The sequence below is a fragment of the Phalacrocorax aristotelis genome, chromosome 2 (assembly GCF_949628215.1).
Source record: "Phalacrocorax aristotelis chromosome 2, bGulAri2.1, whole genome shotgun sequence".
NCBI classification, from domain to species: Eukaryota; Metazoa; Chordata; class Aves; order Suliformes; family Phalacrocoracidae; genus Phalacrocorax; species Phalacrocorax aristotelis.
The window spans coordinates 145,173,392-145,189,907 of record NC_134277.1 but is presented as its reverse complement, the minus strand read 5'-3'; the positions used below and the strand labels follow the sequence as shown (position 1 = coordinate 145,189,907).

The window sequence follows — 16,516 nt, the reverse complement described above, 5'->3', positions numbered from 1 at the left end:
GAGGGCAGAAGTGCCAAGTCCAGACTGTTGTTTTGTGTAAATCAGTATAGCTTACAGTCACTGGGACCAAATTTACAATAGCAGAAAATGTGGCTAACAGTAGCAGAGGAGGTATAAAATCACAGTCTGTTGTCAAAGGGTTTACAGAACAGACAGCAAATTCCTCACAACGTGCCTGCATCACGGGTGCACACCAACAAGTGCACCAGCAGCACTCCAGCTGCTGAGTTACTGTGCAAGCATGGGGTGAAGGCAGGGCACCGGAGGCCCACATTCTGCTGGGGCAGAGTGAGGCATCTTGGGCAGGTTTCCAGCAATTGTGCTGGCAAGACTCAGAGCACACTTGGCTCTCAAGGGGAGCCTTCGCTTCTGAACCTGTACAATGAAAACAGCTCAGGTGTGTGTGTATGCAAAACTGAGGTCTGTAACAAATTCTATGACCAGGACCTGAAAGTGGCTACACTTTTACAATAAAACACTTCTAAATAATAAATTATTGTCATAAGAAATAATTCTTATATTAACTAATACACAAAACAACTGAAAAGTTCAGGGCCGCAAGAATGCCGATACTGCAACCAGTAAAAGATAGGGCTGAACACTGCCGAAGAGCTAGCAAACTGGGGTATGTTCCAGTTAGTTTAGAAAATTATTTACAGAATTACATATACTAAGGAATGCTTCCACCTTCTCCTGTTTCAAGACAAATCCACATTCTGGTTTGAAAGCCATGAGGACAGAAGGTACCCAGCACTGATATGCGTGTGGGCGTCTTTCCAATTTTGGAGAGTAAGTCAGTGACAGCTGTGATTGCAATGTCTGCGCTCTTTGTGCTTTGCTTTACCACAGTTCTCACTGCTTTAAAATAAATGAAAATTCCAACACTCCGTGTCATTTAATCATCATCAACTTTAATATTTTGCAGCAAGATGCAAATAAAACTTTTTCATCTACTATTTGTCTTTATGCATAAAGGTCTCATTCTACTCTCTGGATGCTAATAAATAACAGGTTCATATTCAAAAAATTGTCAGAGCTGTCCCTCCAGTTCAGGTTTGCAAATTTCCCAGCAAGCAATAAAGTAGGCCTTAAAAGAGTCAAGTCAGTAAAAACCTCACTCACACTTACTGGTGATAATGACTCCATGATCTCTGCACTAAGCCAATACAGAATATTAGCATTAACATGGTAGATTTTTACTTTGTAGAGTGAAAATATTTTCTTCCAAGGAATTCCCAGATCTCTAGATGATGCCGACAGAAGATGGGCAATGGTGTTTAGTGAGCCTACACTTGACCTTTCACAAGTCTGTTTTCAGTTGTCCTAGGGAGGGGGATCTCTGCTACCACAAGGTGGCACTTCATTTCATCAAGCCAAATAGGACATTCAAAACCAGACTTTTCTTTCAGTCACAGATCAGCCCTCTATTTAAAAATTCTTGACTATTTGTTCCATTCTTTCTTCCTAGCAAAAGAATGGCAAAACCATAACAAACACAAACCAGTCACTTGTTAATGAATTATGAACTCCTTTTTTGCACCCGAAATTCCAAAAGGCACATGTCTCTTTTAAGGTCTTTCAAGTGACTCACCAAAAGCTGCATTTACAAAACCAGAGCTGAAACAAGCGGCCCCCAGGAACAATGATTTATTTTCCTAAAACCTGCCTTGGAACACACACGGGCAGCTGGCAGGTGGGCACCAGCTCGTCTCATTATCATTTCCTACCTGTCCAGTTCTTTGTAGGTTTCCAAAGTGAACATCCGGTATGAAGAGAACTGGCTGGGAATCCAGGTCAGCCATTGTTTTGAAAAAGGTGATATCGCTCTTTTTCTGCAGAGGGAGTGCACTCAACTTCCCTTCAGCTGCTAGGAGGATCACAAAGCAATGTGGTTATGAGAGGGGCAATGTTAAGCGTGATTTAGCCCCAAACCAGAAAGGCCCATCTTACTTACAGTTATTACACGAGGCTTGGGATGCTTGGCCTTTGCCTTTCTTCCTGTTCTGCTTCCTCTCTTCATCTCGGATTTTCCTTTCTGCTCCCTGATGCAAAAAAGACAACCCACAGATATTATCCAAAGAGGAACCACTGTGAGCACCATACCCTGCGATGCCTGGAACTACAGCAACAGACTCATGAGAAATGCTGAAACAGAGACTGGTTGTCCCACTACAGATAAATCTGTCCCAACTGTTGGGAATGTGCCAGCTTTGGATGGATCACCTGTGCCCAAAACTCAGGCTGGCACATCCAGCAGCCCCCAGGGCTGAAGACAGCAAGAGGAACACATCCAGATGCTGACTTGGAGGAGATGCGATGGACGGCTCACACAGCGTGCAGTCTGTAGCAGGGCTATTGCCACATTTCGCACAAAGGGCATCCCGAGCCCAGAGCCTCTGTGGTGGACAGAGTGCTCAGGCCAAATACTTTGCGTATGTACTGACGTAAACCACATGCTGGATTGCTATAATCTTAGATCATGTCTGTGCTAAGCTTTTCCCTAAACTCTCCTCCACCCACCTTGTCTGGGGGTGGCATTGCTCCACTGTAGCCAGATTTGTAGAGGCCTTTGAGATTTGCCAGTGCAGGAGGGCTACACTGACAGCTTGCCAACAGTGCAAAGGCTCTTAGAGAAAAATACAGACATTTCAAACAGGGACAAGCCCTCCAGAAACTGGAAAGCAACGTAGCACTGCCCTATTCGGCCCCAGGAACTCCTGGGAAGTTGCAGGCTTCTGTTATGTAAATATATTTTCAACAAGTTTAGAAAATAAAACTTGTTATTGACATAAAAAGCAGCAACACCTCCTTTGAAGTTCTCCTGATTTACTTTATAAGTATGAATAGTCTTGTTCTGCAGGGTATTAAAGATCCATATGCTCCCAGACAGTCAGCATGTAAAATTAAAGATTTTTTTCCAAATTAAAATTAGAAGTTTCTTTAAAAGAAAGGGGGGAGGGAGATAAGGAAAGCCAAAAATATTCACTCAAGATGGCAAACTTCATATGAGCCAATGAACCAAGCTTGAAAAAATGCAAAGGAAGATGTACTCCTAGCCGTAGTCTATCAATAGATTTCCAGAGGTTCAAAGAGGTGAAGAAAGAAACAGGTCTTTAAAAAACATGAAGGTGCCTAACAGAAACATTGCCTCCAGACCCAGGTCCCACTCAGGTTGTCACTGACCTTAACCACAGAAGCCAAGGGATTCAGAGTCGTGCCCTCATCGATTGTTTCTAGGGGTACATTTGTATCTTTAAAGGCCACTTGTTCTTTGGCAGAAAGGAGCAAAAATATGCCTCACAGCCACTGCCCTGAAGAAGGCACATCCCTGAGAGCCCTGTGCTGCACAAAGCAGCTCTGCCAGCCCTACCTACCACTCAGTGCTGCCACTCTGCTGCTCATAGGTAGTGGGATGAACTCTGAATGTCATTTCGTACATGGCAGCAAGTGCAAGTTTCCTTAGTGCACTTTCTGCACTAAGCAGAAGCTTAGGGGGACTCAGCGTTTTATACACAACAAAGAATATACGTTTTGCTGGTTCTTCTTCAATATTCTCTGTAACTATGAACTTGGTAAAGCTTCACAGCTTGGTCTTCATTCATTCAGGGCAAGACATCCCCAAGTCCTCTGGGGTGCAGGCAATCTCTGAGCAGGGCAGCCATTCCCACCCACCAGCCCTTATTTGTGCCACAGCCACTTTACAAATGTGGCAACTGCAATGCCCCTTAAACTACCTACCAGCCCTCCTGAGCTAGGAGCATCCTATGCAGCACAGTGCAGGGGCCAGCCAAGCCTACATGATGTACGTCATTGTTGTAGGTGCTGAGACAATGGACCATAATAAGATTTCTGCATACCAGAGCATTTCTGCTGGACAGTTTTCACAGCTGAGCTATCTGACACATATATAATATATCAGAGTTCGCATATCTCTTCAGGACAGAAGAAGAGATAACCCTCTCATAGGGGACTATAAATTAGGCTCTGACCAGTCAAATAATTGAATGAGTTTTTCATTTTTTCACTGATGTCTGTACTTTTGATAAATGCAATGAGTACTTCTGCTACTAATCAGTAGCAAAATGCAGCCTATGAATTTCAGCTGATTCAAAATATTTTTTCCAAGTCTTCAGCTCACTTAAGCTTATGTCTTGTATTCTAGCTCCACCCTAGCAAAGCCCTTACCATCATAAGGACCACTCCCATCACCATTATGAGGCTCATGTGTACACCTGTTTCTAGTTCAAGGCCAAAGCATTCCACATCTGGTAGGACAGGCCCATAGACTTCAGCCGCCTTCTCTCTAAAGCTGAAGATTAATAGGCAATTAGAGGTGATCAATACCCTACGATAATCCATTTTCTCTATGACAATCCATACTGAAGACAAGGGCGCAGGAACTACATATATTCCAAACAACATGTAGTTTTTCAGAGTAAAGAAAATGGGATTAGTTTATTCAATTTTGGAAAAATGCTATGGTATTTGCCAAGTCGAATGCTTCTGCTTCCTATGAGCAAGGCTAAACACATAGAGAAAATCAAAATATCTCTGAACCCCCAGTTCCTTCATGCACAGTGGCTAAAGCAACTTGCAATATATAAATATAAATAGGCCTGGTAGCAAGTTTCCCTGACAACCTACTTAAGGAATGAAAATTATATTCTCTTATCATAACGCAGCATCAGTGATCTGCACATGATAGAAAGACTGCAAGGGCAGAGAGAATTAGCACTGAGAAAACAAGATGTGCACTGTAACAGTTGCTTTGAAGATTGCCTACTGGAAAATAAACAGGGACAAAAGATCGGAGAATGAATAGGGAGCAACCACACAATTACAACCTTCGCAGCCTTTATCCCCATACATTTATGTCACAAAGCACACACTGGATCCAAGCTGGTGTTGCTCTCTAGTTTATATGTAAACGAACACTAAGTTTAAGCAACTGCCTGAGTAAATACTAAAATATAGATAATATGTACCACTTAGCTAAATGCAGGTTTTTTTCTTCAGTGATACTCTTTCCACAGCAGCTATGCTGTGTTTCAGCTGAAGGACAGTAATTTATCAGCAAATATTTTTCTTAAATGCTGGGCACCTCTACCTGTGATTTATCTACGTTAATATACAGGCACATCTACTGGTCCAAAAGATGTACCATCACTGCAGAAAAAACATTTGTAAGAACACTGTCAGGCACAGAAACATTTTTTCTTCCATGTTGCAAACTAAGATACATTTCAGCACTTAGGCAGGAGGAATTTACTGTGCTGGTTCCTCTGATCCAATGATTGTAATAAATCAGGCACTTTCTCATCAGCTTCTCTTTTGGGGTTGTCAGATTGGGGCATAACAGTGCAATTCACACTTTTAAAGTGTATAAAAATTGTTATATGTTTGCTGGTTTTTTTTAATGACCCTTTTAATTTTTTAAAATTTTTTAATTTTTTTTAATTGGTGATGACAAAGAGGTGGGTAATAATTGTCTCAGCTTCACAGCCTTTCCCAAGGAGGCAGCAAACTCTCTCTTTGTCACTAGAGGGCGAGTCACAGGTTTAGCAGAGAAACTGAGCCAGGGACTCTCCGTTTAGCACTGCCTCAACCAATGCCAGGGTTTATTTTGGCATCTTGGGAAGATGAGGGTACCGAGCCCCACCACATACCTTCCTCTGAGTGATCCTCCCAGTGCCACCAGCAAGTGGAAATTCTCCAGCCATTTCTTTATTTACAAAGGCACCGTAACAAACAGATGTTGGTAAAGATACAGCGGTGTGAGGGGAGAAGCAGGCCTCAGACTCTTTCCAAGTGCCAATTAGCACAAACTGTCATGTGAATTGGCATCGATAATTTTCATTCATTCAACTCATTTTCAGCCATGAATTAAGTAAAAAGCTCTGTGTGCGTGTATGCGTGTATCCATTTATATTATACACATATATATCCCATTACCGATACCCTTGAGCCCTCCAGTTCCCACTTTCAATATAGTTTTGATGTGGATAATGCTTTAACTACCCCTGCGATCTTTTCTTCTACTTTGAGACAGTTTTGATTAAAAGACTCAACATCCATTTCCTGCTTTCTAGTCTGGATATCTGAAGTACCAATTAAGCTGACAGATGCAATGAGCGTGTATTATTCAAAATCTCCACCACTTGTGTCTACAGGTCACCCCGATGAGTTTGTACTCTGAATTTCCTTCCTTTTTTAAATAATTCAGATTTTTCTAATTGCTTTTCAAAAACAGGTAGATAAAAAACAACTTGTTACTTTGATATTTACTGAGCTTTCAACATCCAGCTGTAGCTTCAAATCTCTAAATATTTGACATTCAAAGTTACGAATAAAAGCATAACATTTTGATGGCAAGAAGACCTCAGTGCATACATTTACATTCATTACTTTCAAAGTTTTTGCTCCACTAACACAACTGACTGATTAGCTCTCAAGATCCCGTTGTCAAGACAGCAACAAGGGAATGAACTGAAAAAGAGGAAGGAGCAGTAGCACAGAGACCTGGAACAGTTGAACTCTTACCCTTCCATTAAAAAGTTAATGCTATGTATTGCCTGAGGCATGGCCTTTTGCCTTTCTATTCCTGCCTGTAAAATGGCAAGACTAATTTGGATAAATTTCCAAGTCACTTAAATAGATGTAGGCTCCTGAATCCCTGAACCTTGACTAGAATCCAGGCATCAGCTCCCCCTGGAAGATCTTCCCCAGCAGGGTTAAAGTCATCGGCTGGCAGGTGTTAAACAACGGAAACATGGTCACGCTCACATCTAAGAATCATCACTGAGATAACATTTCCGAGCAACTCTTTCTACTCAGTGATATATGCAGCTGACTATAACACTGTCAGACTCATTAAGGCATGATCTGTGTTTTGGTGCTCAAAAATCTTACCAATTCTCACAGAGGAGCAGGGAAGCCCATTGTAAAAGAACCAAATTTTGCAAAAGAGGGAGTGATGGAAAAAAAAGGAAAAACTAAAATAGTTACTGAACTACAGAATGGGAATGGCTAATATATTTTTGCAGTTTACTTTTAGTAAAAAAGTCCTGGCAACATAAGCGTTTCATTGAAACTTCCAAAATTACCGTTTGTAATCAAGCAAGGAGAAAAAAAACATCAGCTTAATCATCAGCACTTGGTGTTTTCCACTGTATCATAAAAGAGAGCCTAGCAGGCCTTTCTGAAAGGTACATTTCTCTACCTGAGACCTCTCCACAAAGTTTACACCTTAACTAGCCTGGCTGTTAGAGCCAGAAGGGATAATACCATCAGCCTGGCATTTGTGTGAGCCTATGGGTCAACACTGACCTTCCACGTAGAGATCTTTATGTTCGTGCTTTGTATAACTTTTTTGATATTCCTGTATCATGACCTGTAACATGCTGTCCTTAAGCAGTCCAACTATTGCTCACAAGCTGGGGAATCAGGGTCAAAAAGGCAGTAAAATAATTACATGATAATATAATTACATGATATAGCTGGTCCAAATTCTACCATGAAAGACAAATTTTTAGGGAAAGAAAAAACATTCAATTAGGTATAAAATACAGCAATAATCAACTGTCTAACAAAGTTCCTCCTCAATACATAGTAATTATGCTTTCCACTTACCTTGTCACAAAAAACCTTGATCTGGCAGTAGGCTCGGTGGATGGGTTTATTGCTGCGGTTGTTGTAGCTGTATGTATCAATCTGAATCATCAAAGGAAGCCCTTTTACTCCTTTTTGTGAGGAGAAGTCTGTGCTCAAGCAATTCACTGTGATGAAAATCTGTGTGCCAGAGAGATTACTTGTAGAATGTGGTGCAAACAACTATTAAACTTCTGGAAACACATGACAACAAATGGGAAAATAACAGCAGATACCTCCCTACCCCCACAAATAAAATTAATTCAGCTATGATCCACACTCTGGCAATTCACACATTTATTCTTCACTTCTGTCCTACGTCCAGCAAAGATGCTCCCATGCTGGGAAGAAGGGCAAACTTTTAAGGTAAGTATCAATGTTTCAGTTTGGATCAAGAGCTCACATTTGAAGTGAATCATCTGACTGTCCCAACTTACCATGCTTTGGATCACACCAGAGAGCTCAGAGTGCATGAGCTGGATTCTTGTTGGAAGAGCCAAACCAGATGATGTGTCCTAGGAGCACACCTCACATGCTCCAGCTGCTAATAGTTGCTCAGTCTGTGGGAACTAACTAAAGATAATCTGAGATAAAACCTCCTGAAATGTGTCTCACGTGGATGTCAGGTCTTTAGCCCCGACTTGTTTCACTCTACAAACCTGCTCTGTATGTTTGTGCTACTTGTTAATATAGACATAGCACGATCAGCTTGCATCGTTCCTTTCCAGCTGTCTTTTGGTCTGGCTTGTTCTTCTAGCAGCTCACAATTTAAATTGAGCATGTCCAACGATAAGTCCTACCCTTTTTTTTATTTTACAAATTCTCTTCACGCTCTCATCAGCAGTACCCCTTCCCCCACCTTATCCACAGATACTCCCAATCTTTACTTTAAGGGTCCTTCACTGTCTTTCTTCAATTTCAAAAATGCATCTCATCCTGTCTTTCAAACAGGGAAGGCGTTTCTCAAACATGTATAAAACTACACCCTACCTCTTCTCAAAAGTCCCCTTTGCCACATAGCATCCACACAACTTGACACTGCCCTTGGTTCCTGGCAAGCCCTGCCTGCCTTTGCTTCAGAAACCTGCCTTGTGCTTTCCTTCTATGCCCACTTATGTCTGTTGATAGCCACTAGTCACCTCCGGCCCTCTAACCTCCATCAGTACTACAGAACAAGGTGTGCCTCATCTGCAATGTGTTTGTACAGCACCTGGCAGATGGGTCTCCCACCACCAAGTCTCCCAAGAACTATTTGGATGCAAAGCAAGCTGTAATCATGAACTGAAATATCACTGGTATCCTTCAGTCAGGACAGTGTGCATGAAACTTGAGAGATGAAACTGGATTAAAAATCCAGTTGTTCTTTCCAGTGATTAATATGTGCATTACATAGCCATTTGGGCCGATTTATTGACCTGATACTACTTTTCACTTTTCCTCAGTTTAAAAAACAACAACAACAAAACCCCTAAACTGTGAACTAAGGAAAAGGACCAAGAAAACCAACTACCAGTACGTATTTCCTGAATCAGGAGGATGTGAAACCTGCTCCAGCAGAATGAACACGCTCAGGAAGGAATGGACCTGCAGGGTCTCTCAGACAGACCTGATGCACACCTCGCTGGGCAGAGGAGTGGCCAACAGGACCCTAGGGTCCAGGAGGATTCAGGAAGGGAAAGCATGAAGGAATCCCTCCCCAATCCACAAGCAGGGAAAAAAGCCAGTTTGAGTGACCACAATACTAACATCCCTAAGAGAAAGGCAGCTGAGAATAGAAAAGGGCTCTGATATGGCTGGTGGGGGAATACTTTACCCTAATGGCAGAAGTTAACATTACAGTCAGGTTTTTTATGATGGAGCCAGAGCAGCTTGTTTGCCTGACTGAGCTAATGGCACCTCCATATTTCTGCTTCTGATTGTATCACAGAGCTGCATTTACAAATGAAATAGTTGAACTTTAACTGCAGGGAGAGGAGGGAGGCAGGGAAGGGCCCTAGGTGAAACTCTGATTTTGAAGCTGATAGTGTTATTTCTGTTTCAAATTACAACTTGGTCTCCTCCCGCTCCAAAGGTAAGTGTGGATATGGGTGCATATGCCTTTGAAATATTAATTTCCTGAATTTTCATTTGCCTTCAGACACCTACAGTGTCAGACCAATGCTTTAAAGTGTATGTGAACACAGAGCAGCAGAATGAGGTCTGGCATAAAACAGAATCTGGCCTTTCTATATTTTAGCCCACACTTCTGCACAGGGATTTTCCAAACTGCACATTAAAATGTGAGAAGGGCACAGGCTCTGCATCCACCCAGTAGTTTGTGCATCATCCACCTTTGCTGCACACTCAGCTGAGAAGTAAAAAAAAAGACCTTGTCCCACCTTAATCGACTATACACACTGTGCATCTCCAGAAACACAGAGCAGAGTAGGAGCGGCTGGGGAAGACAGACTTGATCATTTCAAAGAGTCCCCATACAGCAATAAGAAGATTATTCAGCATGAATAGTAAATTGATGCTTTAAGATCCAATATCCTTGTCCTGACACTGTAATATATCAGGATCTCTCTGAGGAGCAATGGCTGCACGTTCATGCGCATGAAGTGTACTATTCTTTCTGTCATATCATTTGCACCTCACAGATAGACAGATGGATTCAGATTAATACAGATCATTTATTTTTGGGAAAATTTTCTGTCTCCGCACAATCTTCTATTAACTTTCCTGTAAAGCACAATGCTGACTTTGGATTTGGAAAACATGAGAGGTGTGCAGAGGGAAGGGGAAGAGGGCCTAAGATGTGTTACTTGAATTGATTTTAGGGGTTTTTTTCATTTGCATGACTGAAAATTTGCACCAGTTTTACACTGTGGTGCAGCAGGCTGCTGTGCTGAACAGGACCTGGGGAACCTTACGGACAGCGCCCTTCTCTCTGCCCCTGATCTGACCAGAAACCTTCAACTCCCCAAGGCAGTGGCCAAGGATTGCTGCCTGCTCTGAGCAGCAATAATTTCATCTGCCTGTCCATGCACAGCCTGCTTTGCCCTTTACAACCCTCACCTTTCCCTCCTTTGCAGCTCCTGTCCATAATACAGGTACTCCCACGCTCAATGAGACAAGGAGCAAAACAACCCGACCGGCAGACATGGAAAGGTGAAGTCCCACTCTACCTCTCTCTGAAGACACTCAGGTTTAAGATCCTCCTTGCTCCGGTCTCTTGCATAGTAGTTACATGGTTAGAAAATGTAGAGTTAACTAGAAATGACAGTAGCAGCAGTAGAAATCACTGCTTTTTTTTTTTTCCCCAGGGCCCTGTCTACACTTGACTTAGAACTCTTTTAATGGATGCAACTATGGCTGTACCTGGATTTGTTTACAAACTTCTTTTTTTTCTGTGCAAACTGGATTTTAGCAATGCTTTGCTATCAGGAAAAAGTTGGGCTGTCGTTACAGTGATGTCTTTTTTTTTTAATGTCAGCATATCTTAGATTACAGCAATTAATTATAGAGTTCCACCCATCTAGTCTCCAGCTCAGACATGCCATTGGCAATGAAAAACTAATTTGGAGAAACATTTGGTGCCTGAGAAAGTTTCAAAAGTGGCCTAAGATAATGACAACTCTTCTGTTCGTTATAGAGCATGTCTAGAAAAAGCATTCTCTCTCGGGGAAGGCGCTCCTCCACAGCATAGCTGTTATTATGTGAATTACTGACTGTTTGTTAAACACGGCAGCATAATTAGTGATGTACAAGGCACAAACACAGTAACCTCCCTTAAGAGAAAGCAAGGCTCAGAAATGCATTTCCCCTTTTATCATTTAATCCAGCCAACATGACTCCTGCTGCGGTCTCTCAGCTTATATGCTTTAAAGGTCTACAGTTATGAAACCTCTAAATAAGCCTTTTATTACTATTTACATTTCTGGCTCCCATCATCTCAGAAAGAGCCAAGAGCAGAAGGGAGGGAAGACTGTTATAGCACAAAATAAGAAACAAAGCAATTTCTCTAGCGAATACTGGCAATACAGAGAATCTATGCCAGGGTGATGGGTCTTTACAAAATCCTGTTGTAAAGAGGTTCATCCCTCTGGACTGTAACAACAAAGAGTTAAATGCCTTGTCTCTTAAATGACTAACATCAATCCCATCATTCCTCCTATACACAGAAAGTGTGGTTTTATAGTTTCTCCTGCCAGCCGTTACCTTATAAATCCCATACAAAGGTAAGACCTTTGTTTTATTTCAATACAAATGTCTCCAGCAAATGTTTACACTACTCTTTTGAAGCTTCCTCAACCCACACCACACCCCAGCAACTACATAAAAATGCCATTTGCCTTGAATCCCAGATGCATACTTACTGAACCATTTGTATACACTGAAATGTCAACATTATTCACTATCACAGGTTAACTCTTCTTTAATAGATACATGTGTGTGTGCATGCATGACATATATATATATATTAAAAAATACATGTGCAAGCATACACACACAGACGTGGTTTATTAAACCAGTTGCCAAGTGTAATCCTACACAATTTCTGGTACTAATTCCCCCAAATAAAGTATCTTCGTCCAATCTTTAAATTTTGAAAGATAAAATGCTAATTTCCTCCCTAATGAAATGAAATCTGATCTAAGTTAGGAAGGAAATTAATAATTAGGAACAAAATTATTATTATACTAGTCAAAGCTTGTCCTAAGTGTTGCTAGCAATGTTAAAGAAATATGGATTGTCACAATACAGATCACTGATGGACTGTGCTGCTCTATCAGCTTAATTTTACAGTTGTGCTCACTGGAATCATAGCTCACTTCGGCCCACAACGTCTAAGAACCTAATCCTGCAAATCACTCACTCATTGAAAACACAGCTTATTACCATATGGGCTATGCCAAAACTCATTAAATAACTGGAAAGGTTCCCAGAGGCTTCAGCATGCTTTGGATTAAAGATCTACATTTCAGTTAAATATAGCGGGACAATGACTGCACGCAAGTGTACACAACTACTGCGCAGCACACAACTACTGTACACACCAAAAAGCATGTGCAAGCAGCTGCCTGAATAACATATCCACCAACATGTCTGTTTACTGCATGTCCGAATTGCAGCACACTTTGCAGAAATTAGTAATTTCTTGATATTACTGAAAAGCACTGTTTTTCTGCTTTAAGGTGACATTTTTCTTTAGCAACTGTTCTCTGAAGTCATACCTTTGAATTTAAGGTTAAAAAGTAATTTCTATAAAAATATACAACTCATTTCTATAAAAATATACAATTAATGTATTGTTTCAGAGGTAACATAATCCTAATCATTTTAAATTAGCAAAGTATTAATCAGAGAGAAGGTGTATCTCAAAGAGTTGGTATGATTTATGACAAAGATACCCTCCTTTGGCAAGGAGAGTTCTGGTTCTTAATTATCTTTCTCACAAACTAACTTCTGTCAGCAGTAAAATTGCGAGCAGGCAGCTGTATGCGTATCAAAAATGAGGCTGAGCTCTCTCTTCAGAAGCCTCCACTAGAACTTTGTCAACCACCCAGATGCTGCAGCAAATACTTCTGTAAGGCAACAGCAAGGCAACAAACTACCATCTAGCATATCATAAAAAGACTTTTAAAAGATGGTTAAAAAGTCAGCCGGTTCTTGTTAATTACTGTTTGTTTCCTCACCTTTTTTTAAGAACCCCTTTAAAAATACCAAACATGGCATTCAGGTTCAACCAAAGGGAGCCAACAAATCACCTTGCCCATAAATGTTGCATATTTATATATAGAAGTAAATATAGGAGTGAAACAAAGATGAACTGTACAAAAAGTGTTCTTCACTCCATACTGCTGCTTCCTACTGCACAGTATTTTTGTCTCAAGGAAGCATAAGAGTTTGACATGGCTGCAGACCCTTCCCCCGCCATTTCCCTGTATCCTGCTCTGAACCACAAGCCGCCTGGTGTCCTCTAGACAACAGCCCCAGCAGAAAAGGATGTTGTTCTAGAAAAAGGTAGGGATGTGCCAGGCCCGACTCTGCTCTGCCAGAAGGTAAGGCGAGTGCTGTTGTCAACCAGATACAGCAGAGGAAATGCTAGTGGAGCGGTGTTTCTGACATTGGTGCTGTTCCCTTAGTCCACAGAAAGCAGTGGCAGGATTATTCCATAGTTCAAGATATGCTGTACAAGATTCCCTCTTCCATTGACTTGTTCTGCTAAGCAGCTGTTGGAAGAAAAGGGACCAAGCACAAGGAGCAGGAGCCAACACCCCAGTTCCCTTCACCTTACTGAGGTGATAAAGAGAGGCCTCTGCCTGTACTGTCTGAATGCCTGTTTCTTCTACATAAGATCCAACTGAGATGCTGCCTTACAAACCATTAGCGGACTCACGGTTAACAGGCAGATTCTGGCTGTCACACCCGCACCATTATACCCTCATCCTGAAGGGCTTCCAGGACGAGGGTACTGCTCTGCTTGCGTGTGGGAGGAGAAATCTGCTGCCCTTCAGGTAGAGTAGGAAAGTGAGAAATCTGATGCTCCAGGTAAGTCTTCCTAGATGTGGGCTCAGTCTCCCAGGAGAGACAGGGATATTTGGTTAGGTGATTTCTGCTGCTTCTGTTTGCTTTTTCAAGATCGTTCCCCTGTGCACTTCCAACAACGGGTCTGTTTCCTTTATTTCTTCCCGGGCCAGTAGAGCGCTTCATCACATCACATCTCAGAGGCCCTGGAAAGAACTGCTCTGTGCCGCTTTTGTCTGACTCAGAAGAGAAAGGTCTTTGTGCCTGTGAGGTTAGTTTTAATCTTGAAATTGTGGTGGAAAGGGAAAACAACACTGAGCAGAAACAATGGAGCCAGTTTAAAAGATCATCGTTCAAAAAGCTTAAGAAAGGAGAGTCTGTAATTAGGCCTTGAAATTCTTCATCTCTCTTGAATGAGGTAATTGCTGGAGAAAAAGCAGCCTTCAGTGACGTGCTTTGGAGCCCACAGCTTTCAAACACTGCAGGGGCATCCTATGGGAATCCCCAGACCCAGCACAACTAGTCATTGTCTTAGACTCTCCAACAAGAGCAAGATGTGGGTACGTGTGTACACGTGTGCGGCAAGGGAAACACTTTAGTGCACAGTGATAAGCTTTCAGGTACAACCTGATTTATGCTTGATAGCCCAATACCAAATGGTGTTATGAATCATCATACTTTTATCATTTGCCATTCAAGCTCCTAAAAGATCATATATTTGATAACTACCCCCCAAAATAAATACACATAAGCCAATTTGCATTTTAATGACTACTTCCTGCAGAAATTCAAGTGAAGTAGCTTTCTTAAATTTCACTCCTGATACTTTTTTTAATCCAGCAACAATAAGAGAGTCATTATTTGAAAATCTTACTATATTATATCTCCAGTGATCATTGCTAGAGTTGTGTTCTTAATGTTCTGGCACCCAAGGCAGGAGCAACACAACTGGTGTGAGATTAGAACAAAATAGCTTAGGATAACACCTGACACCACTGGATGTGACTTTCTTGCTCCTAGATCAACATGGTGTCTTGCTAAGTCTGGCTTGCAGCTGCAAATGCATGTGTGGTAAAGAACTCCCAGCCCTGACAATGGGGATGGTAGTTGCCAGTGGGAAGAGACAAGACTGCCATGCTCTAGTCCTGGTCATGCTTCTGTGAAGGTCCTTGGGAAAGTCTGTCATGTTGGAGATCCCAAACCTGTATTCGCTGTACTTGCTTGCATAAAGATCATACGCACACAATGGTCATCTGTTGTGAGTGCAGAGGACAACATACCACTGTATTTTGAAATGGAATCACATAATAGAGGAATATCTGGGGTGGTGAGAATGTAATCATTACATGAGTAAATATAGCACCCATTAGCAACTAGGCCAAGTACAACTGTTTACCAAGGCCAGCTTTTGAAAGAGCTGGGTGGTTTTCAGAACTATTGTCTTTTCTTTAGTGCTCCTTTTTTTTTAAAATGTGCCTCAGAGATGAAAATCCCTGTTACTACAAACCTCAGCACCTTCAGTCAGCAATCCAGGACAGTGAGTGTTAATGCTACCACTCTGTGCTCGATGCAATTTCTCGCAGGACTCACTCGCTCAATGCAATCTCTCTAACAATGTTAGAAATGCAGTGGGGAATTGTGCATGAAGATGTCTCTGTATTTGAAAGATCCTTAGCATTACTTGAACACTGGGCATTTTGTATCCACCATGAAAACAGTATCAGAAGTTTCCTAAGCTCAACAGTATTTGCTGTTTATTATTTCTACATCCCTGAGAGTCTCACATTACCCCCACTCATTCTACACAGCCTATTTCCCTTGTTGTTTGCTTTCCGGGGGCCAACTTCTTCTTGTAATTACCGGCAGCTTTTCATTTCACCTACACTAGCCCATGCAGCTGAAACACTCAGCCACCCTTTGGATAACCTAGTCCATAAGAAAGTTGTAAAGGTGCTCTGCTGTCCTTGTTTATAGATCTACTGTAGCAGTCACATGCCCGAATGCAAAACCCCATGTCTGAGGGTACTTGACCATTTTTAGGGGGGGGGGGGGAAAGAGATAGAAAAAGAAAGAAATAAAGAATGCACCAGACCTCGAAAATATGTTCATTCCCAGTTGTGAGGACAGTCTGCAACATTATAAAAAAATAATGGCAGAAACACAAGGGAAGGCATAGTCTAGCTTTCAGAACATTGATTACTGGAGATGTTAATAGTGTAGAAAGGAAGTTGATAATTTAGAGAAAGAAAACATTCACCTTGCATCCTACATTGACTTTCCAAGTAGGAAAAAAACTTTTACTGTTTCTCAGGCTGGACATATTTTAAATGGAAAATCACCAAGAGGCCACAAGTAAGAA

General features: G+C 41.6%; 1 protein-coding gene across 4 annotated transcripts in view; it reads right to left on the bottom strand.

Annotated features, from left to right (window-relative positions):
- Nucleotides 1–16,516, bottom strand: part of GRHL2 (grainyhead like transcription factor 2) — a 70,201-nt gene that overhangs the window by 19,726 nt on the left and 33,959 nt on the right. For 2 of the 4 annotated variants that reach the window (XM_075085523.1, XM_075085522.1), the window contains exons 9-11: nucleotides 7,630–7,788; nucleotides 1,955–2,042; nucleotides 1,728–1,867 (exon numbers count right to left, since the gene is read on the bottom strand). In XM_075085523.1, coding sequence (XP_074941624.1) covers nucleotides 1,728–1,867; nucleotides 1,955–2,042; nucleotides 7,630–7,788 — 387 coding nt within the window. The remainder of the gene's footprint in view (nucleotides 1–1,727; nucleotides 1,868–1,954; nucleotides 2,043–7,629; nucleotides 7,789–16,516) is intronic. The other 2 variants (XM_075085524.1, XM_075085525.1) reach the window with 1 other exon arrangement.